The sequence below is a fragment of the Stenella coeruleoalba genome (genome assembly GCF_951394435.1).
Source record: "Stenella coeruleoalba genome assembly, chromosome: 16".
In the NCBI taxonomy this organism is placed as follows: Eukaryota; Metazoa; Chordata; class Mammalia; order Artiodactyla; family Delphinidae; genus Stenella; species Stenella coeruleoalba.
In genome coordinates, this window is record NC_137162.1 from 44,363,795 (window position 1) to 44,387,826 (window position 24,032).

Here is a 24,032-nt window from a genome sequence, read left to right on the forward strand (position 1 = left end):
AAAGATTTCTCAACAAGACACAAAAAGCGCACAAAAGAAATGGAAAGATTAATAAATCCAACCACATTTAAATGAAGAACTTATGTTCATCACAAGTACCATGCAGAAAGTGAATAGACAAGCCACAAACAGAAAAACGATAGTCTCAATAGATATAACCACAAAGGATTAGTATTTAGTGCATATAAATAAACCTGCAAACTGAGAAGGAAAGAACCCAACAGAAAAACTGAAGATATATTTTGTAGAAGAAGAAATATCAAAAGTCATCCAGCATACGGAAAATGCTAAACCTCATTAGCTATCAGGGAAATGCAAATTAAAATCACAGCATAAAATTTTAAATCCCCCAACTAGGCAAAAATTGAAAGTATGATCATACCAGCTGTTGATACAATAGGAACTCTTAGGCATTGCTGGTGGGGGTATAATATAATCATTTTGGAAAAAAATATGGCATAACCTATTAAAACTGAATATGTGATTACCTAATCATCTGGTAATTTGTCTCCTGGGTATAAACCTTATGGAATTGCTTGCTGTTAATTTTCCAGTCATATTTTTCTAATTAATAATATAAAATATTCAAAGACCTTTGCATATATATATATATATATATATATATATATATACACACACACACACACACACACACATATATTTGTCTCGCAATCTCTCTCTCTCTCTGTCTCTCAGTCATCTATCTACCTATTTATCTCTCTGGCCAGCCAAATACTAATACCTCTTTTTTAAAACCTGTATTTCCATTAAAACCTGTAATTTATCTTTTCCTTGGAAAACTTTTTGATTTTACCCAAATTTTCTCATTTATTACCAGATAGGTGAACAAAATATTCTCTTACATGGCTTTAGTGTCCCTTGTGTTTGGAATAAAATCTCTTTTTCATTTCTAATTTGGGGAATCTTTTCTCATTTTGTTACTGATTAATTGATTCTTTCAATAAATACGCATAGACTGATTAGCATACAGGATCATTGTAGATGTTGGGAATTGTCTTCTATTTATAGCAAGTTTTGCTTGATATTTAATGATATATAATTTGGCATATAAAGGATTATGACAGTCAAGTATTTATTCTGGATTGTTTATTTCATTATTACAATGTGGTTTTAATGTAATTTTAATGCCTTTTAAACTTTAAATTCCACTGGTTTTATGATGTTACCATGGAAACCCCTGCTTTGTTTTAGTTTCTGCCAGCACGTGTCTGGTCTACCTCTGCACTGCCTCTGCCTCAACCTTTCTGAGTTGCTTTGCTGAGGAAGTCCTCATCTATGTAGTATAAAGTATTTTTACCCCAGTTTAATGTCTCTCATTTACATATGCTATTATAACAGACACTTGTTCTTACTGCCATCCTCTCATTCTCTATTTTGTGTTTCTTTGAATGGTTATTTTTTTTTCTATATTTTGCTAAATGGGCTATGCTTTTTTTTGAGTTTCCCTTCTCTTGGTCATTGAAAAGGTGGACTATCTCTTTTTATTTCTTTGTGAGGCAACATTTAGGACTAAAGGGCTACAGCATGGATGGGAGGGGCTGCAGAGCCTCCTGCAAGGAGCTCGCTTTCTGAAGGCTGGTGCTTCACATGCTGGAGGGAGAGCAGGTGGCAACAGGCTGTTGGTGACCCACATTGAGGCTGCCAAGAACACACCACTTTACTGGCCTGCCATGAACTTCCAGCCAATCCAGCCACAGCCTAATTGGTCTTCCTAATCAGGCAAGGTATTTGCATCTGATTCCCACTGAAATTTCCAGAGCACAGAGTCTCTCTTAATAGGGGCTACAGTGACCGGTGCCTCCTTGATAAGGGATGCTTTGGACTAAGGAGATAGCTGTGCCCACAGAGCACCCTGAAACCATTGCTCAGCCTTGATTGGTGAGACCACAACGCTGGACCATGAACTCTAGATGTTAAAGACTATCCCTCACAGTTTCTCATGTCCCTTTGTCCCCACTCCTGCCTGGCATGTTATTGTCCTAGCTCAATAGGTGCAGAAGAGTCAGGAGAGGCCTGGAAAAAAGGGCACTGCCTAGTCACCTCTCTCTTCTGTACCAGGTTTCCAGGAGCAAAGGCGGTGAATCAGACTGTACATGACTCCTCTCCCATCTGGACACATGGGCCTCCTACCTGGGCAGAGGCTTGGGGGCCAGGGAGATGTGGACCAGGCCCCAGGAGTGGTGAAGGGGTGGGAGCTTCAGGCCGAGCATCTTAGCTGTGAGCTGAGGCACCAGAGCAGGAGGAAACCTGGGAAATTTGGAGAGTGAGGCTGGGTGCGTGAGGCTGGGGAAGTAGGTGGGGCTACCTGAGAAGGCCTTGACTGCTCTGCTGCTTGGAAATGCACTGATGAGGACCCTAACTGGAGGTGGGCTCTGTTATGAAGGTATCTTGTAATCCAAGAAGGAAAACGGGTAAGGCGGAGGGGGAGGGCTTAAAAAACCCACAAATGACAAACCTGAAAGGGTCTGGAAACTGATTGAAGGTTGGGCTGAGGGAGGAAATGCCCATGAAATATGGGGTGATAATGGTGCCTTTTAGGTAGGGAGGAAGCACAAGGAGCATCAGGGCAGGAGGGGCTGCAGGGGAAGAACCTGTAGTCAGGGGACCTCCCCGCTGGAACTAGAGGCTGGGGAGGATGATCGCACAAAAGGGGGCCAAGGAAGCTGCAGGCCTTGCAGCTGCGCCATGCTCCACTGGGCTTGCGATCTCTCCCCTCTGAGCGGATCTGTGGGCATGGTGTGAGAACAGGACAAGTGCTCCGGAGCTGCCAGGACCTGCCTTTCTGGGAACTGGCTGTGCTGGCGGCTGCCGAGGGGAGGGGGGTACCAGAGGCTGCTTCCAGGAGATGCTGCTGAGGAGAACAAACAGGAAGGAGTGAGTGAGTGAAAGAAAAAAGAAAGAACTGAAGGAGTGAATGGAGGAAGAGAGGAAGGAAGGAAGGGAAGAAGGAATTCAGGGATTGTTTCTCATGTGCCGGGGGCACAGTTCTAAGCCATGTTGCACATATTACCTTACTTCTTATGATAATCCTACTTTGTTACCCTCATCTTGGAGATAAGGCAACAGAGGTGTCACCAGGGTAAGCAGTGGTGCAGCCAGGAATCAAATCCTGGCAGTTGGATTCAGGCTGCTCAGTTCTACTGCCTGGTATGGTTGAATGAATGAAGGGTGGGGATGGGGATTAAGATGCACAGCATAAGTAACTCACTGACTGCACATTTAATGATAAGGAAATTGTGATCTGAATGGTCAGTTGGTGATTCATCTATGCTGCTAGAAGTCGGACAGTGGCTACTGTTGGCAATGTGGGGACTGGGAGGGCATTTGGGGAGCTTCTCTGGTGCCAGTCATTCCATTTCTTGAGCTGGGTGCTGACTCCTCAGGCCTGAGAAACAGAGAAGCCTAGATTATTTAAATTTGAAGTCTTAACAACAGGCATGGCATCTTTGGGCAATTCAGACTATGGCTGATACAATTAATAGAATAGAATGTGTCACTGAGCTAATAGATGTGGTGTGCCTGGAATGTGAGCACAATTTTAGACCCAGGCATAGAATTGTTGCCATGGATGAGGGAATCTGGTAGAACTCTACAAGCTCCATGAGGCTGGAGACACTTGAATGCTAAAACACGGCAGGTTGTTGCTTCATTTCTCTGGTACTCAGCTACCAAGAGCCAGCCTCCCTTGTCCATCTGGCCTCTCGCAGGTTGAGATCGGAGTTTTATCCATGCACAAGAACTTCTGGACATGATGCCTTGGCTTCAGTCTTTGGTGCAAACAAAAGGCATTTTTATAAGCCTCTGTCTTTTTGCCCTGCTTTGTGTATATTCAGCTCAAACACTGTGAGTTCTGATTGGAGATTTGTTTTGTTTCTTTTTGATGCTCTAAGAGTCAATAATCACAACAGGCACCAAGGAGAGAATATGTGGTGAAGACAACGGAAAAGAGATCCATGGCTCCCAAATAAGGAGGTGAAAAGACACAACCTTTGAGTTACATAAGCAGCTCAGTTCAGGATGCGCCTCTCCAAGAGAGAATGTGCACTGGCCCCGTGGTGAAATTCCTTGTGAGCAAGCACCTCTCTTCATATCTGGGTTCAATAAAGATAATTCACTTCATCCAGTGTAATCTTCAAGCATTCTATGGCTTCTTTCCCAAGATCTTTCACCTACTTTTTTTTTTAACATCTTTATTGCAGTATAATGTGTTAGTTTCTGCTTTATAACAAAGTGAATCAGCTATACATATACATATATCCCCATATCTCCTCCCTCTTACATCTCCCTCCCACCCTCCCTATCCCACCCATCGAGGTGGACACAAAGCACTGAGCTGATCTCCCTGTGCTATGCGGCTGCTTCCCACTAGCTATTGGTTTTACATTTGGTAGTGTATATATGTCCATGCCACTCTCTCACTTCGTCCCAGCTTACCCTTCCACCTCCCCGTGTCCTCAAGTCCATTCTCTACGTCTGCGTCTTTATTCCTGTCCTGCCCCTAGGCTCTTCAGAACCATTTTTTTTTTTAGATTCATTATATATGTGTTAGCATACGGTATTTGTTTTTCCCTTTCTGATTTAACTTCACTCTGTATGACAGACTCTAGGTCCATCCACCTCACTACAAATAACTCAATTTCATTTCTTTTTATGGCTGAGTAATATTCCATTGTATATATGTGCCACATCTTCTTTATCCATTCATGTGTCGATGGACACATAGGTTGCTTCCATGTTCTGGCTATTGTAAATAGAGCTGCAATGAACATTGTGGTACATGACTATTTTTGAATTATGGTTTTCTCAGGGTATATGCCCAGTAGTGGGATTGCTGAGTCCTATGATCGTTCTATTTATAGTTTTTTAAGGAACCTCCATACTATTCTCCGTAGTGGCTGTATCAATTTACATTCCCACCAACAGTGCAGGAGGATTCCCTTTATTCCATACCCTCTCCAGAATTTATTGTTTGTAGATTTTTTGATGATGGCCATTCTGACCGGGGTGAGGTGATAGCTCATTGTAGTTTTGATTTTCATTTCTCTAATGATTAGTGATGTTGAGCATCCTTTCATGTGTTTGTTGGCAATCTGTATATCTTCTCTGGAGAAGGTCTTCTGCTCATTTGGGGATTGGGTTGTTTGTTTTTTTGATATTGAGCTGCATGAGTTGCTTGTAAATTTTGGAGAGTAATCCTTTGTCAGTTGCTTCATTTGCAAATATTCTCTCCCATTCTGAGGGTTGTCTTTTGTCTTGTTTATGGTTTCCTTTGCTGTGCAAAAGCTTTTAAGTTTCTTTAGGTCCCATTTTTTTTTTTAATTTCTGTTTCTCTAGGAGGTGGGTCAAAAAGGATCTTGATGTGAGTTATGTCATAGAGTGTTCTGCCTATGTTTTCCTCTAAGAGTTTGATAGTCTCTGGCCTAACATTTAGGTCTTTAATTCATTTTGAGTTTACTTTTGTGTATGGTGTTAAGGAGTGTTCTAATTTCATTCTTTTATATGTAGCTGTCCAGTTTTCCCAGCACCACTTATTGAAGAGGGCTGTCTTTTCTCCATTGTATATATTCTTGCCTCCTTTACCAAAATTAAGGTGATTGTATGTGCGTGGGTTTATCTCTGGGCTTTCTATCCTGTTCCATTGATCTATATTTCTGTTTTTGTGCCAGTACCATACTGTCTTGATTACTGAAGCTTTGTAGTATAGTCTGAAGTCCGGGAGCCTGATACCTCCAGCTCCATTTTTCTTTCTCACTATCGCTTTGGCTATTCAGGGTCTTTTATGTTTCCATAAAAACTGTGAAATTTTTTGTTCTAGTTCTGTGAAATATGCCATTGGTAGTTTGATAGGGATTGCATTGAATCTGTAGATTGCTTTGGGTAGTAGAGTTATTTTCACAGTGTTGATTCTTCCAATCCAAGAACATGGTATATCTCTACAACTCTTTGTATCATCTTTAATTTCTTTCATCAGTGTCTTATACTTTTCTGCATACAGGTCATTTGTCTCCTTAGGTAGGTTTATTCCTAGGTATTTTATTCTTTTTGTTGCAATGGTAAATGGGAGTGTTTCCTTAATTTCTCTTCCAGATTTTTTGTCATTGGTGTATAGGAATGCGAGAGATTTCTGTGCATTAATTTTGTTCCCTGCAACTTTACCAAATTCATTGATCAGCTCTAGTAGTTTTCTGGTAGCGTCTTTAGGATTCTCTATGTATAGTATCATGTCATCTACAAACAGTGACAGTTTTACTTCTTCTTTTCCAATTTGTATTCCTTTTATTTCTTTTTCTTCTCTGATTGCTCTGGTAAAACTTCCAAAACTATGTTGAATAGTAGTGGTGAGAGTGGACATGCTTGTCTTGTTCTTGATCTTAGAGGAAATGGTTTCAGTTTTTCACCACTGAGAACGATGTTGGCTGTGGGTATGTCATATATGGCCTTTACTATGTTGAGGTAAATTCCCTCTATGCCTACTTTCTGAAGGGTTTTTATCATAAACGGGTGTTGAATTTTGTCAAAAGCTTTTTCTACATCTATTGAGATGATCATATGGTTTTTCTCCTTCAGTTAGTTAATATGGTGTATCATATTGATTGATTTACGTATATTGAAGAATCCTTGCATCCCTGGGATAAACCCCACTTGATCATGGTGTATGATCCTTTTAATGTGCTGTTGGATTCTGTTTGCTAGTATTGTGTTGAGGATTTTTGCATATATGTACATCAGTGATATTGGCCTGTAGTTTTCTTTATTTGTGACATTTTGTCTGGTTTTGGTGTCAGGGTGATGGTGGCCTCATAGAATGAGTTTGGGAATGTTCCTCCCTCTGCTGTATTTTGGAAGAGTTTGAGAAGGATAGGTGTTAGCTCTTCTCTAAATGTTTGATATAATTCACCTGTGAAGCCATCTGATCCTGGGCTTTTGTTTGTTGGAATATTTTTAATCACAGTCTCAATTTCAGTGCTTGTGACTCGTCTATTTATATTTTCTATTTCTTCCTGGTTGAGTCTTGGAAGGTTGTGCTTTTCTAAGAATTTGTCCATTTCTTCCAGTTTGTCCATTTTTTTGGCATATAGTTGCTTGTAGTAATCTCTCACGATTTTATTTCTGCAGTGGCAGTTTTTCCTTCTCCTCTTTCATTTCTAATTATGTTGATTTGAGTCTTCTCCCTTTTTTTCTTGATGAGTCTGGCTTGGTTTATCAATTTTGTTTATCTTCTCAAAGAACCAGCTTTTAGTTTTATTGATCTTTGCTATTGTTTCCTTCATTTCTTTTTCATTTATTTCTGATCTGATCTTTATGATTTCTTTCCTCTGCTGACTTTGGGGTTTGTTTTTTTTTTTCTCTTTCTTTCTCTAATTGCTTTAGGTGTAAGTTTAGCTTGTTTATTTGAGATGTTTCTTGTTTCCTGAGGTAGGATTGTATTGCTATAAACTTCCCTCTTAGAATTGCTTTTGCTGCATCCCATAGATTTTAGGTCAGTGTGTTTTCATTGTCATTTGTTTCTAGGTATTTTTAATTTCCTCTTTGATTTCTTCAGTGATATCTTGGTTATTTAGTAGTGTATTGTTTAGCCTCCATGTGTTTTATTTTTTACAGATTTTTTCCTGTAATTCATATCTAGTCTTATAGCATTGTGGTTGGAAAAGATACTTGATACAATTTCAGTTTTCTTAAATTTACCAAGGCTTGATTTGTGACCCAAGGTATGATCTGTCCTGGAGAATGTTCCATGAGCACTTAAGAAGAAAGTGTATTTTGTTGTTTTTGGATGGAATGCCCTATAAATATCAATTAAATCCATCTTGTTTAATGTATCATTTAAAGCTTGTGTTTCCATATTTATTTTCATTTTGGATGATCTGTCCATTGGTGAAAGTGGGGTGTTAAAAGTCCCCTACTATGATTGTGTTACTGTCGTTTTCCCCTTTTATGGCTGTTAGCATTTGCCTTATGTATTGAGGTGCTCCTGTGTTGGGTGCATAAATATTTACAATTGTTATATCTTCGTCTTGGATTGATCCCTTGATCATTATGTAGTGTCTTCTTTGTCTCTTGTAATAGTCTTTATTTTAAAGTCTATTTTGTCTGATACGAGAATTGCTACTCCAGCTTTCTTTTGATTTCCATTTGCATGGAATATCTTTTTCCATCCCCTCACTTTCAGTCTGTATGTGTCCCTAGGTCTGAAGTGGGTCTCTTGTAGACAGCATATATACTGGTCTTGTTTTTGTATCCATTCAGCCAGTCTGTGTCCTTTGGTTGGAGCATTTAATCCATTTACATTTAAGATAGTTATAGATATGTATGTGCCTATTACCATTTTCTTAATTGTTTTGGGTTTGTTATTGTAGGTCTTTTCCTTCTCTTGTGTTTCTTGCCTAGAGAAGTTCCTTTATCATGTGTTGTAAAGCTGGTTTGGTGGTGCTGAATTCTCTTAGCTTTTGCTGTCTATAAAGGTTTTAATTTGTCCATCAAATCTGAATGAAATCCTTGCTGGCTAGAGTAATTTTGGTTGTAGTTTTTTCCCTTTCACCACTTTAAATATGTCCTGCCACTCCCTTCTGGCTTGTAGAGTTTCAGCTGAGAAATCAGCTGTTAACATTAACCTTATGGGGATTCCCTTTTATGTTATTTGTTGCTTTTCCCTTGCTGTTTTTAATATTTTGTCTTTGTATTTAATTTTTGATAGTTTGATTAAAAGGTGTCTTGGCATGTTTCTCCTTGGATTTATCCTGTATGGGACTCTCTGCACTTCCTGGACTTGATTGACTATTTCCTTTTCCATTTTAGGGAAGTTTTCAACTATAATACCTTTCTTTTTCTCTTCTTCTTCTGAGACCCCTGTAATTCGAATATTGGTGCCTTTAATGTTGTCCCAGAGGTCTCTGAGACTGTCTACAATTCTCTTCATTTTTTTCCCTTTATTCTGCTCTGTGGTAGTTATTTCCACTATTTTATCTTCCAGGTCACTTATCCGTTCTTTTGCCTCTGTTATTCTGCTATTGATTCCTTCTGGAAAATATTTATTTTCGTTTATTGTGCTGTTCATCATTGTTTGTTTGGTCTTTAGTTTTTCTAGGCCCTTCTCATTTTGCTTCACTTACTGTGTTTGGGGTCTCCTTTTCTCAGGCTGCAGGTTCATAGTTCCCGTCGTTTTTGTTGTCTGCCCCCAGTGGCTAAAGTTGGTTCAGCGGGTTGTGTAGGCTTCCTGGTGGAGGGGACTGGTGCCTGTATTTTGGTGGATGAAGCTGGTTTTTGTCTTTCTCGTGGGCAGGACTGCATCCAGTGGTGTGTTTTGGGGTGTCTGTGACCTTATTATGATTTGAGGCAGCCTGTCTGCTAATGGGTGGGGTTGTGTTCCTGTCTTGTTAGTTGTTTGGCATTGGGTGTCCAGCACTGTAGCTTGCTGGTTGTTGAGTGGAGCTGAGTCTTAGCGTTGAGGTGGAGATCTCTGGGAGCGCTTTCGCCGTTTGATATTATTTGGAGCCGGGAGGTCTCTGGTGGACCAGTGTCCTGAATTTGGCTCTCCCACCTCAGAGGCACAGACCTGACTCCTGGTCAGAGTGCCAAGATCCTGTCAGCCATATGACTCAGAAGAAAAGGGAGAAAAAAGAAAGAAAGAAAAATATAGTTATTAAAATAAAAAATAAAACAATTCTTAAAATTAAAAAAAATAAAAAAGTTATATAAAAGAAGAGAGAAAGAAAGAAAGAAGAGAGGCACAAAACCAAAAAACAAATCCACAAATGATAACAAGTGCTAAAAACTATACTAAAAACAAAAAAAACGGACAGATAGAACACTAGAACAAATGGTAAAAGTAAAGCTATACAGACAAAATCACACAAAGAAACATACACACTCACAAAAAGAGAAAAAATATATATATATCTATATATTAAAAAAAAGGAAGAGAGCAACGAAATCAATAAATAAATCTGCCAATGATAATAAACTCTACATACTAAACTAAGATAAACATAAAACCAGAAACAAAGTAGATCCAGAAAGCAAACCCCCAAGTCTACAGTTGCTCCCCGAGTCCACCACCTCAATTTTGTTTGAATGTTAGGGTTTCAAGCCATCATCAAGAACCCTTAATGTTTCTGTTCACTGCCTCAGTTAACTATCTCATTCACCTTCATGATAACCAACACGTAGCACACACTTGACACTGCCTACCACTTGTTAAACGGTAAATTAGAAGATAGGTTTGTATGCACCTGGATGAGTGAATGTAGCCAACGATATCACATGGGAGGGAAATTATCCAGAGGTGTTTTAGTGAGACTTAATGTAAAATTAACAGAAACAGAAAATATGTTGGATCATAGTCCAGGATTGAACAAGAACGTCTGTGGCTGCTGAGATTAAATGCATCTTGTCCAAATGGAGGCCAACATATAGAAGGAAGAATCACCCACTTATTAGACCAGATATAATGTGATTAATTTGCTTTGTAAAGTCATGCATTCATGGTCGGTATTCAGGATGAGGCAGAAACACTGCTTGGTAGGTAAGGTTGGGTGACATCTAATGATTTTTTTTGCCATCAGATTCCCTTTATTAGAAGATTATTCCAAAGAGACCTATATAAGTCTGGCCCCACTTCCAGCCCTGTTTCACAGGCATATAAACTGCTGTCACTCTTGTTACTTGCTCTGTAATTGCCACCACCTCCCCCGCCCCCCCCCACCCCGCGACATGCCCAGTGAAGGAGTTTCTATTTAGTGTGCACTAAACAGATGTATTCATACAACAGAAAAGGATGGAATCAGCAGTCCTGGCTGCCGTGACCTGTGATCCTGGGTGAGTTGATCCTCAGTGTATAAGAAATGGATAATAGGGACTTCCCCGGTGGTCCAGTGGTAAAGAATCTGCCTTCCAATGCAGGGCACTCGGGTTTGATCCTTGGTCAGAGAACTAAGATCCCACATGCCGTGGGGCAACTAAGCCTGAGTGCCACAACTACTGAGCTTGCATGCCTCAACTAGAGAGCCTGCGTGCTGCAAACTATAGAGCCCATGTGCTCTGGAACCCGCGTGCCACAACTACAGAGCCCATGCACCCTAGAGCCTCCATGCCACAACTAGAGAGAAGCCCGCACCACAATGGAGAGCCCGCGTGCCACAACCAAGATCCCTCGTGCCTCAGCAAAGATCCTGTGTGCCGCAGCTAAGACCCGATGCAGCCAAAAAAAAAACCCATAAATAATAAATAAATCTTTAAAAAAAAAGAATAATAATAACTACACATGGTGTCATTGAAAAGGTACAGTGAGACTACATATACAAACTCTATGATGATAATGATTATGATGGCCATGAGATGCCAGAAGTGATTCCATTATTTCTTTTATTTGATACTTAATGTTTTGTTTCAAATTTCCAGAACTCCGAACAGCCACACAGATGTAAGAATTATCAAAAAAGCTCACAGCTTTATGATAGGTATTTTCAAAGACAAGATAGATATCTCTTAAGTAGTCTGTGTGGCCGGAGGGGAAGAGATCCAATGACTCTAGAATGTTCCCCACATACACATGTCAAATAGCTATGAAAAGGGAAATGCTGACCTGATAGTGGACTTCCTGAGTCCCTAAAATTCATGGGTCCTGAAATGCATGAATTTTCCTAATGTCCCCTGAGCTTTAGAATAACTTCCTCTACAGGAGCTATAGATATCCCCCAAACCTGACCCCTGCAGCTGTCCACGTGGCCTCATCCTCATACCTGAGCAGACACGGTTTATGAATCTGCACCATTGTAGGCTTTACATTTGTTGAGGTGGCTGGAAAATGTCACAGAAGTTACCAGGTGAGAGGAAGGGCAGAAATATCTACTGTTCCATTTGTAACCACCTTCACACACACTGCAGACCCACACAGGGATGACCAGAGCATTAGTAGTCTCTCACAACATGCTTATTCAATATTCAGGTGCCCATTGTTTGAGTTACTCTTCTATTTCCAAAATTGAAAATTATAAACTATAAGGTTCAGTTTAATTCAACAAACAAATATTTATGGAGTGTCTACCATGTTTTATGTATTGTGCAGAACTTGGGCTGTAAATACAAGATGTCTACCCATTGGAATCTGGTAGAGGGGCAGACACACACACCACGCACACACACCACACCAAACCCCACAGTGCTGTGTACACCAAATAACACACACATAACCCATCTCTCTCTCTCTCTCTCTCTCTCTCACACACACACACACACACACACACACACACGCGCGCGCGCGCACACACACACACACACAAAGCAAGACAGTTCAAGAAGGTAAAGTCAGTGTGAGAGATGATGAGGACCAAGGGTAAAGGTAGTGGAGCTGGAGGGAAGGCAAATAATAGTCACAAGTTATAATTATACTGTGTGCGTAACCACACTGAATAACAGTTATCCAAGGTCACCTGTACGGAAGTATCAATAAAAGAAAACAATGGGCATTGTGAGTCTATGAGTGAGAATCGTGCAGACAAGAAGTTGGGTGGTGTTCTTGAACTAGGAAGTGGGGCCATCTCCTTGGTGCTAATACACAATGACTGACAGTTTCACAACTGCTGTCAGTCCTGAACATGGCTTCCAATTCCAGAGTTAGTCCTGGTGGGCAGAGTTTCCATTCCTCAGATCCGCCTGAGCTCACCCAGTTGGCTGCCAGGTTTACCCTCAGAGAGGAGGAGGGCTTTCCCTATGTTCCTGAACTGGGGACGAATCAATAGAACAGAGCTGAAAATAACCATAGAAGATGAAGTGCTCAGAGAGTTACAGGAGAGCATGACCTCCTTCAAGTTGACGAAGGAAGAATCAAAAAAGAGAATCAAATTGAATTGACATGTGCAGGTAGAGGAGCCAAGGGAGGGGCTGGAACAAGGACAGCGTAAAGGATGGTCAAGATGGGCCACGTTCATGCAGGGTAACTGCCCCATAGGCCATAGTGACAAAGAGAGTGCATTCCTCCCTCCCCAGCTTCTAGCATGGGGCCTGGTGCAGAATAAAGGATTGTTGAAGGGAAATCCCTATAGGGATGCAACTTTTGGGGCTGGGAGTTGGTGTGGAGTTGGGAGATGTGATGCCCACCTCTAATCCTCATGCCTCCTCCCTGGCCGGCATCTACTCCTCCATCCTCCAAAACCAAAGAAAAAATTCCTGTCTTCCTCACTCCAGCAATGAGTTCCACTCAGTCTCTTGGCTTCTTCCCCAGCTATGCCGAACGCTCTGAGGGGCTTCTCTCCAGTCTGCCAGGCCATACCCCCAAGTTCTCAGCAGTGGCTGAGTCAAGATTCAAACACCCATCATCAACTCATACCTCTCTGCTACTTCCTTTGGCTCCATCACCTTCCTGAAGCAAGGAACAAGGGTGAATTGGAGCCACAGTCACCCCAATGTTGATAGAAAGGATGGCTTGCACCTACCCTGACTGTCAGCCCACTTTTCTTGTCCTCAGAGCCCAAAGGTCTCCTCTGAATATTTCAGCTAAATCCTAATGAGATGGGCCACAACTTGTTTGAGAAAATCTACTGTCATTTTCTCCTGCCAGAACTCCAGTTCAGGGCTCAGCATTTCTACTTCGATGATTGCAACACCCAGTGACTTCCCCTGTTGTAACCTGGAACGTTGGCAGGTGCATAAAAGAGTGGCTGATTTATAACATACCCACATTTTTTTTTTACCCTCTTTGGCAGTCTCGTCACAACCCCTCCTTGAAATAATTTTTTTTTAGTGGTTTATAGTCTTTGTTTTAGGATTCTGTTTGTTTTTTCCGTTTGTCTTCAAAGGAGAATTGGCAGGCAGGGCCCTGTGGTTATTTCCTGATAGAGTATTCGCAACCCAGGAGATATTCTTGTTCTTTTATTTTGGAAACAGAGGCTTCCAGGGCTCTGTGTTTTCCCCAGTGGTATCAGATCAGCTTAATGGCTCAGAACTGTAGTTCAGCTTCAGAGGAGGTGGAGCCTGTTCCCTATGTTGTGTGCAAGTGGGGCACTCAGACCTACAGTTCACCAGCATACCCATCACCCTCTGATTCCCCACTGAGTTCCTTAAAATTAACCTACTGACTAGACTCTAGGGCAGTGGTTTAGTTGGCTATTTTAGGGCCGGGTATCACCCTGTGAGAAAGGATGGGACAGCTGAGGGCCTGTCCATGAAGCCTCCTGGTGCCCAGGGTCCCCCAGGTGCACTAAGCCTTCTTTTCCAATCGGAAGCTGATCCACTTGCACTCAGCATCCCCTGGAGGGGCATGCTGGGTGGGATTCTGGCTCCAGCCTCAACAAGGGGCTCCTTCTGCAGAATTCCCCAGGTGGCGTATGGAAGGATCCTCTTTTTAAAGAGAAATGTGCTATTTTTCTGATGTGTTCCATACACATAACTTTCTCTCTTGCATATCCATCAGCCTAGACAGAGATTCTCTCACAGTGCTGAGAAGAAACCCACCACAAAGGGTTAACCATGAGTCTGCAGTGTGCACTGATGAAGGCAGGACAAGTAAGGGAAATTTGCATCCTCTGTTGGTAGAGGATTGGAGGAAGAGGGGGGCAGGAGGAGGAGACGAGCAGATGTGTGCACTGACGTTTGCTCCCCTGGCTTTGCCCCAGAGAGCAGATGCGCTAGACAAGCAGGGAGGGACACCTAGGGTATGTGGGGGAGCTCCCTGCTTGGGACTCTTGTAGGCGACTGCCGTGTAAGGCAGGGTCAGCCAGAGAAGGGTCTCGCTGGATTCCTCATCCAACCTTGGGCTCCTGCTTGGGGTGGACGCTTGATGGAGAGCCAGTGGGCCTGCCAGTGGGTTCATCACGAGTGCACATCAGAGGCTGGGTGAGATCCCCTGGTCCAGGTGAGACGGTGGGTGAGTCAGCGTCGTGGCGATGTTCTGTGGTTAGTGGAATCAGCAGAGAGGGAACGCGGGGCCTGACTGAGCTCAGGAAGGACAGACTTCCACTCCAGCCACTACACAGGCATCTGGTTCCTAGCACGGGGCCAGCAATGGATTCAGACACTAGAGTAGTGGCTTGGCAGCGGAGCAGACTCTGGAACTCATTACCTCCCTCCACTGCTGTAAGGCCACATGACTCCTCCCTGGATACACCCAGAGACTGTCTAGGAGGGAAGCCAGGGAGAATAGTGGGAATGAGACAGATTGAACAGTTACCCTCAGAAGGCTGTGCATTATTCCCTGAGGGAGACTGACGCTCTGGACTGAAAGAAATAAGCACATTCTGAGTGACGAACTGGGGTTTAACTTACAGGTCATTCAGTGCCTTTAATACCAATTTATTTTATGTCTATCTTCTCTAACATTTTGGGAGAACAGGAAAGGGCAAACTCAAAATGCCAATTGTTAGAAACTTTCCAGAAGATCCTTTTGGCTAATTCTTCTTTGGCACCCTGTCTCCCTAACAACGCTTCCAGGAGGGGGAAGAAATAGTCTCAGGTCACCTTCAGGGCTCTGGTGGAGCCAGACATGCTAGTGGCCAGTTCCTTGGGAAGTGTGTGGTACGCTCACTCACTTATTCTCTCATTTGTGTGGTGGAAACCTCCTGTTCCTCCTTCCTGGGGCAGCACAGGAGGGCCAGCAGTGGCCTCCTCTCTCTTGCTCTCTATAAAATCATCTGCTCACATAACAGATGTGATAACCAGAACCAAGGCCTGTAGCCCCTAATCAGGCCTGACTGCCTAATGTCTCTGTTGGTCACGTCCTCTGTTCTTTGTGGCCAGAGTGAGGGGAGGTTTGGTTTTCCCGGGGGTGGGAGGGAGTGATGGGGTCAGGGTCCAGGGAGGCCCTTCAGACCTGGGGTCAGGACTTCTTGTCCAGCACTGACAGGAATTCTGCTTCACGTGTGGCCCATGCAAAGCCCAGCTGGCAAGTAAGCACTGTTTTTTCCCATTTGACAGGTTCCCTGGGCATAGTCACCTCTCTGAGCTTGAGGGGTTGGCAGGGACTTGGGGCAGGATCTGTGTGTTACTGGTTATTATCTGTTAGAACCTAAATCACACCACCATTTCTAAAGCCTGTGTCCACTCTCCACCCTCCACTTAGCCTATGTGTGTGACTGGTTCACCCAGAGGGTAGAACTCGGGCCCCAGAGCTGGAGTGCCCCAGGGCTAAGAGCACAGTGCTTGGGGCTGGGAGGCCTGCTCCGAGGGCTGTTTCTGCCTCCTGGCCTGTCACCTAGGGCAGTTCACTTTCACTGTCTCTGACTCAGTTTTCTCATCTTAGATATTGTAACAGGTAAGAAAGGATTGTGGTATAAAACGTAACCAGTGAAGGGACCTACAAGTCAGGCCAGTATTTAGGATTGCTGGTGGGCAGAGGCAGGTGTGAAGTGAGAAACCAGAATGGTGGGGAGGGGATGGTGGTTAGACAAGGGAGTCTCTGCTGTTGAACAGACCAGATCCCAGTGCATCAAAAGGAATCATCAGGATCCCAGCAAACAAGCCTGGAGTGAGCCTGACCCTCAGGCCAGAGCGCTCTGACCTCTGTGCTTCCGCTTCAGGCACTTCCTGCTAGACAGGAAGTAGCCTCAGAATTTGGGAAATTGGCATCCGTGGGGCATGGCAAGGGATGTGTCTGATGCCGATGTGATGGGGCAATAAGGGCCCTGGTTGCTACTCTGGAGATGGGAAGAGAAGAGATGTAGATATGGTGGATTCTGAGCCCCCGGTCCCCCAAATTTCCACAAGGATGTGTAGTTTATTTATTCCCTTAGTTACTGAGTTCTGTGCAGGGGCAGCCTCGTCAACATTATTGAAACCTTAGTGTTCCTCACATGGTACAAACTAATGATGTAAAGATAAATGAGACCCATTCCCTGATTTCAAGATGCTTGCCATCAAGTGGGGGAGACGTATGTGGAAAATAATTGTAATATCTTAATTAGTGCCCAAAAGTAAAGTGATATTTGACATTACAGCGGCAAAAGGAGGAAATGCTCAACTCTACAGATGGATAACTTAATATATTAATAACAAAAATTAGGGAGGTGGTTGGTCAGGGGACAGAGATGAGATAGGGCCTTTCATCATAAACCTTTTTATACATTTCTGTTTTTTGTGGCATTTAAAATCAGAATATTTTTAATTTATGAAAGCATAATAAGCTCCACAGTACTTAAGACACTGACTGTCTTATATTCATGTACACATTGAGAATAATACATTTGCAGCACCAAAAGAAAGACATGCTGAATTTATTGAGCAAATTAAAGAGAAAGTGAAGTTTCCTGGGGGTATTTTTTAAACCACCTGGGATTGAATAGTCTGCATGCCAAACACTAGGAAGCTGGATAAAATTAATATGCAGTTAGAAGCTTCAAATTTTGTGCCTCTTAACCAAAAATACTTTTTGATTTTGTACTGTGTATTATTTATCCAAAAGTTATTTATATAATTTAAAAAGTGCATGAGGAAATGATGTAAAAAATAGCTTTTCCTTATTAAAGGCTGACCTCTGTGCCAAGTGCTTATTCCTAGAACAGGAAGCATTAAAAGACAGACTTGAGAATGAGTAGAAGTGTTCCTGATGCTAACGGCAGAGGAGGAGCTGGGGCGTTTGGGCAGAGGTGCATGGCAGTGTGCAAAGTGGGGCATGTCGGTCATTGTTCTGTCTGCAAGGATGAGTGGGGAAGCATCAGACAGGGCTGCGAGGGGGAAAAGGGTGAAGAATTTCTTACTGTCAGCTGAGGAATGGGGGGCTCACCAAGTCTGAGGAAGGTACAGTAAGCCTCACGTAAATCCAAAACTAATCAATCAGTCAATGCAAAGCCAGGCTGTTACCCCAAGGGAGGGCAATCTTAAAGCAAGCTGGTTCCAAATCATTTCCAAGTCCAAGGGCAGTACAGTTCAGGGAAGTTCAACAGGTAATGGAGGAGTAATACAGAAGCCAGCAAATGCAACCTGCACCTCACATCTTTACTTGGTCCTTGCTATTTAGGAGATGAGCATCCCGAGGGAGAAAGAGCACAGCACCTCAGTAAGGACCCCTGATTCAGCATAACTAGAGGGGGTTCTAGATGGTGAGAGGTGGTGGCAGTGAGGGAGGAACAGGGCCACATGATTCGAATTGTTTTTTGCTGTGGACAATCTTAACCTGACAGATTTTCAGCAGGGAAGCCGCATGATCAGATTTCTGCTTTAGAATGAAAGGGAAGGGCTCAGAATTCCAGAATTATGATGTCAGAGCTGAAAGGGGTATCAGCCTGCTCTAAATTCTAGCCCCCACCTTGTGTGATAAGCAACTTGTCAACATTATCATACCGTTTATTTAAAAACAAGACCAAAAACAAAACAAAGCAAAACAATACAACCACAGAATCCTTCCTGTTACTTGACCCTGAGTCATCATCCTATTTCTAACAGACACATCTTAATTATTGGCACTTTGGTTTCTACAACAGGCCTGAGTTCTTACCATTATAGATGGCTTCTAGAATAGTACTCTAGTGTCCCATTTTTTGCTTTGCCTTGAGACAAAGAAATGAGTTAAATTAAGTCAGCAGAAGGCTTATGTCATGGTGTTAGGCACTAAGTGTACAGGGACCCAGTCTCTGTCTTTCAGCACTCCTTCTAATACATTAAGCAGATAGTCATTAAGATTTTAAGTATTATAACTGAATAACAGAAGTGCCTATTGATTCATGAATGCATGCATGCATCCATGCATCATTTATTGAGGTCCGGGGGGTTACCCTCTCTTAGATCACTGAGCTTACATTCTAATGGGGGAGAGATAAACCATATCCAGGTTAACAGAGAAGAATCATTACAGGCAATGATAAGGAAGAAAATAAGATGAAGAAATGGGGAGAAGATTGAGGGATGGGGCAGGAAGGGAGTTGCATTTCAGGTAGAGTGATTAGGGAAATTCTCTCAGAGGACAGCAGGGATAAGCTAATAACTGAAGAATGGTAAGGGTGCAGCCAGGTAAACATCTGGGGCAAAAGCTTCTAGGCAGAGAGGACTGTACAAATAGAGGCCGTAGGCGTGAATGGTCTTGGGGTGTTCAAGGAACAAAAGGAGGGGAGTGTGGCTGGAGCTCTGTGACTGGAGAGTAGGAGGAGTGATGTGGGAGGCCAGGGAGGGCTGCCTCAGTGCTGCAACACAGAGGGCTCTGCCTGGGTGCCACTGCCCCTCACAGAGCAGATGGCATGTGAGTTAGGTCTTGAAGGATTAAAAACTGCATGTGGGTCAAGTGGGTTTATAAGGATGTGGGACTCCTGGAAGGCTCAGGTTGGAAGCAAGAAAGGATAATTACAAAGGTGACATACTAATGTTTATTTCTCCCTCATTATGTTCCAGGCACAGTGCTGCATGCCTGATCCCATTCAAACCTTGTAATCTCTTTATTAGATGGGTCCTCTGATTATCCTTTATTCTTTTACAAAAGAATAAATGGAGGTCAATGGTCAGGTTTGAGGCTTGTTGACTTTGAGGTACCCATAAGAGGCATTTAGGTGGAGATATAGAAATAAGCCATTGGAATCACACCTTGCTCATATCAGGAACTCTGTACGTAAGTGATGAATGAAATTGGGGTGAGATATAAATTGGGGTAGTAAGCCCTCCAGGAGTAGTACTGAACTTGAGAGGGTAGATGAGAGTCTGTTTTGCAACCTCCTGGGCAGTGGGATGATGTTGCTGAAATGCTAATTAAAATCCGCTTTACTTTCCAAAACAGGCTTTTTATGACCACGATGGTAGCTGTGTGTCTTTTCTGGTTATTGATTCTCTGAATCCCATACCTGTATTTAGGTAGAGGCTTTGTGCCTTTATGAGCAGAGCCCACCTTCCGTAAAAGATGTGACAAGGCTTCTTTGAGCTATGGTGTGGCCATGTGACCCAGACTTTGAGAACCAGTTGCACATGCTTGAGCTTTGAAACAAAAGCTGGGCCACACAGCATCAAGGAGGTGTCATTAGAGAGATTGGAAGTAGTGACCCAGGGCTGCAGGGACAGAAGTTCCAGGCAGGGTCCAAAAACCAGGGTCGGGATCCTGGTGATGCAAGCTGCGCAGCCGAGCTCAGTAGTTTCTCTATGGTCTATTCAAGGTCTCTCATTTTGGCTTAATTTTGTTTATACGTGATTTCTTAAAAAACTGCCCAGTTCATTTACATAATCACATTTATTGTGTAGGGTTCAACATGATGCTCTCTTATAATTATTTAGTCTCCACTGTCTGTGTTTATAAACCCTTTCTTCTTTCCTTTTTTTTTATATTCATAAAGGGATATTATTTTATTAAATGAAACAATGATATCTATCAAATATATTTTTTCCATTTCCTTGCTTTTTTTATTGAGGTATTGACATATGACATTATATTACTTTCAGGTATACAGCATAATGATTCAATATGTATCAAATATAATCTTATGTGAAAAATTTAGAATGAAAAAATATATGAATTTTGTAAAACTTAGATATAAGAAAGTGTGACATGTATGTACATCTTTCTCTGAGTGGTTGAATTAGAAAAAATTCTTATACATTTCTAGAACATTCAAATTTTGTGTAGTGAGCCCATGTTTCCTTTGTACTCAGAAAAAAACAAGGTGTTATTTGAAAAATAAACTGTGATCACATAGCATTACAAAGACTCTAAATTTGTTCTGAACATTATATTTAGGCAGATATTTTATGTAAATATGATAAGTATCATATACCCTTCATCATGCATCTTTAATAATTTCTCCAATGAAAAAAATATCTTTAAAGATGCCAGGTTCCATACTACTGTACTTTGTAGAAAAATAACATTATTTTATGCAACCTAAGAAATGTAGCTAAATTTCTCATAAAGCCTTTGCATTTGTTGTAAATATATTAATCATACATTTTCCAAATTTGTCAGTTATTGATATTTTATTGATGATTGCTCAGTTAGAAGTGAAAAATGCTCTTTTCGCCTTCAAAGCCATAAAATAATTTTATAATATAATTTTAATAGAATGTAATATAATATAATATGTGTTTTTTAGGTTATTATTACGAACTTCCTTCCATTGGAGCAATTGGAGTCGAACTCAGGTATGGGTATTATCCGTTCTTATCTCTAATGCTGTTTGTGTTTGATCTCTTTTCTTCTTGGTCTGACTTAAAGAGGTCTGTTTTTATTATTTAAAAATAACAAGCTCTTCATTTTACTTATCCATTACGTAATTTTCCCCTTTATTTTTTAATTTCCGAGTTTACTATTTTTTCATATTTGTTTGGTTTATGTTATTATTATTTTGCTATATCCTTTTGTTGGATGCTTAATTCATTTATTTCACTATTTTACTTCTAAAAAGTAGTTAATTCTGTAAATTTTCCTCTAGGTGCTACCTTGACTAAATCCCATAGGTTTCTGTGTGAGGTATCCTAATTGTGGTTCAATTACAATTTTGTTTCCATGTTTGGCTCCAGATTTATTTGAATGTCCAGGCGCTTAAAGTTGTTGGCTCTTCCTTGGTTATTAATTTCTGGTTTTATTACATTGTGGTTATAGAAAGTAGTCTGAAGGATTTCAATTTTTAAAAAATGTATCTGTTTTGGTAGCCTAGAACATGCTCAATTTTTGTCAGTGTTCCAAATATATATAATGGAATATATATTATGTGTTAGGATATAGTAACACACACATCTACACATTGTCATGTGCATATATTTATATATTTAGTCTGATGGTTAGCTGTATTAGACGGGTTCTGGATTAATTTCAATGCAGATTCATTGAGGCAGACTTGTCCGTTTCATTCTCAGCTCTGCCACAAATACCTAACAGGATCTGACTCATATTGAATGAATTAAAAAAATTTATATCCTTAGTTTTATTTCTATATGAACATCATTTTCAGAGTTGTACTAAATTCTTCTATTTTGATCATGTAGTTTTGTTAAATTTGTCTTTATTTAAATATGTTTTAGGGTATTCTTGAAGCTTTTGGGTACTTGAAGATTTGTGATGTTATATATTGGTACATTTAAAAAATACTAAATGCTTGTTATGTTCTGGGCACTGTGCTAAGCACTAGAAATATGATGGCAAATTTTAAAAAGCCTAAGTTTCCTGCATTTCATGATTCATATATGTATAGTTATGGAAACAAATAATAACGAAGTAAGTAAGTGAATGCTAGTTTGAAAGAATTCTGACTGGTGCTCTGAAGCAAACCAATGGACCAATGTTAAAGATAGTGAGGTGGGATGGTCAGGAAGTCCAGCCTGTGGTGGGGATGTTGAATAGGAGGCCAAAGGACAAGGTGAGCCAGCCCCACGAAAAGCTGGGGGGCAGTCCTCCAGGCAGAGGGAACAGTACCTTCTATTACTATGAAAGCGCTTCTCTCTCATTTAAGGTTTGGCTTGACTTCTCCGTTAGCAATGTTGATGATTCAGTTTTCTTTTTGTTGGTACTCACGTTATACACATATTTATCCAGACAGTCATACAATCCATGCAATTAGGTATCAGTATTTTTGTATCCTTTTTGTTGGTCTTATAAGTAAAATATTAATTTTGGATTCTTCCCCCCTCCTCTCACCCCATTGGTAAATTTTTGATTTGTGATATGGGAATTTAAACCACATGTAATAATCTCTGATAGATTTGGTCTCGTTCCTAGATGTTTTATGTTCTATCCCTTAGATTGCAGCATTGCTTGGCCTTTCTGCTGAGTTTTATACTGGGTGTTTTTTATTTCTCGCTGTTGAATAGCTGTGTTAGAGAGCAGCCTTGTTTTTGGGTTAATTCACATGATTACTTTTGAATTTCTCTGAGGGTACTAACTGAAATCATTCCTCCTCCCAGCTTTATTCAGATATAATTAACAAAGAAAAATTGTCTATATTTAAGGTGTACCACATGTTTTGATACATGCATACATTGTGAAATGATTACCACAATCAAGCTAAAATAACATACCTATCACCAGTTACCTTTTTTTTTTTTGCTGAGAACAATTAAGATCTACTCTCATCAGATTTCTGGAATACGAAAGAGTATTACCAACTGTAGTCACCACACTGTACATTAGATCCCTAGAACTTGTCCATCCTGTTCATAACTGAAACTTTGTACCCTTTGAGCAACATTTCTGAGTTCTGTGTTTCCTGCAATACCTCTGTTTCCTCAAAGGCAAATTATTCTACTGGTCCAGTTTGTTGTGTGTGTGTATCTTCTTCTTGGTGGTTGATTTTCCTCAAATTTGGGGTGACCATTTAGTATTCATACTTATAAAGAAAGTTCTGGATTGGACATTGGGTAGTGGTTGTACATTAGTGTACAGGTCGTGAAGGCAGAGCTCAGTTTACCCTGCCAAGCTCTCCACCCTGCCCTCCCCCTGAGTTTCTTCTTCCCTGGCTGGAGGGTGATGCTTAGGAGGAGACAGGTGGGGCCCCCTCCCATTGGGACAGCAGTGAAGATGTTGGTCTGGGGGCAGAGAGCGTTGGGAGACGTTAATACTATCCCAGGTAGATGCTGCTTTCCCTTTTTTCCTGTATCCATGAGGGCAGGGAGACATTCTTGGGGTACTGCCATGCTCCTTTGTTTGGCCCAGTGCCTTCTGAGACCTCCCCTCTGTACTTCCCCCTTGACTCGGAGTCAGAAATTCCCTGGAGTTTCTGGTCCTCTGATGGGAACCTTTCCTGTTTTATGCTTTTAAACATTTGCCACTATTTTCATATTTTTTTTCAGTTATTTCAATGGGATTGGGGGAGGTAAGAGGTAAACATGTGGCTTATTTTGCCATCAGGGTCAGAAATCTGCCTATAGACTTTGTTGGGAGATGATGTAGCAACAGACACTGATTCATACCTTTTCCCTTTCCAATTTGCTGGCCACAACAGGAGGGCTAAGGCAGAGATTCCAGAGTTACAATCTGAAAAGATCAATGAGGCTTTCAGAATGTAGATTTAAGTGTTTGCTGCGTTTTAATTCATCTGTCACATGGGGTGTTTCAGGATTCCTACTCAAATAAACTCATAAGAAAATTCTTTCTTTTATGCTCGGCACCAAGTCAATTCTGC

The 24,032-nt window shown here is 41.5% G+C and overlaps 1 protein-coding gene across 5 annotated transcripts in view; it reads left to right on the forward strand.

Annotated features, from left to right (window-relative positions):
- Positions 1-24,032, forward strand: part of LOC307175636 (uncharacterized protein) — a gene marked incomplete at its 5' end in the record, with an annotated part of 505,492 nt that overhangs the window by 247,182 nt on the left and 234,278 nt on the right. For 4 of the 5 annotated variants that reach the window (XM_079900938.1, XM_079900936.1, XM_079900939.1 and 1 more), the window contains one exon: positions 21,009-21,057. Coding sequence is in view for 2 of the 5 variants with exons in the window: in XM_079900939.1 (XP_079757065.1) it covers positions 21,009-21,057 (49 nt within the window). Of the gene's footprint in view, positions 1-21,008; positions 21,890-24,032 lie in introns of those variants that run through there. The other variant, XM_079900937.1, reaches the window with a different exon arrangement.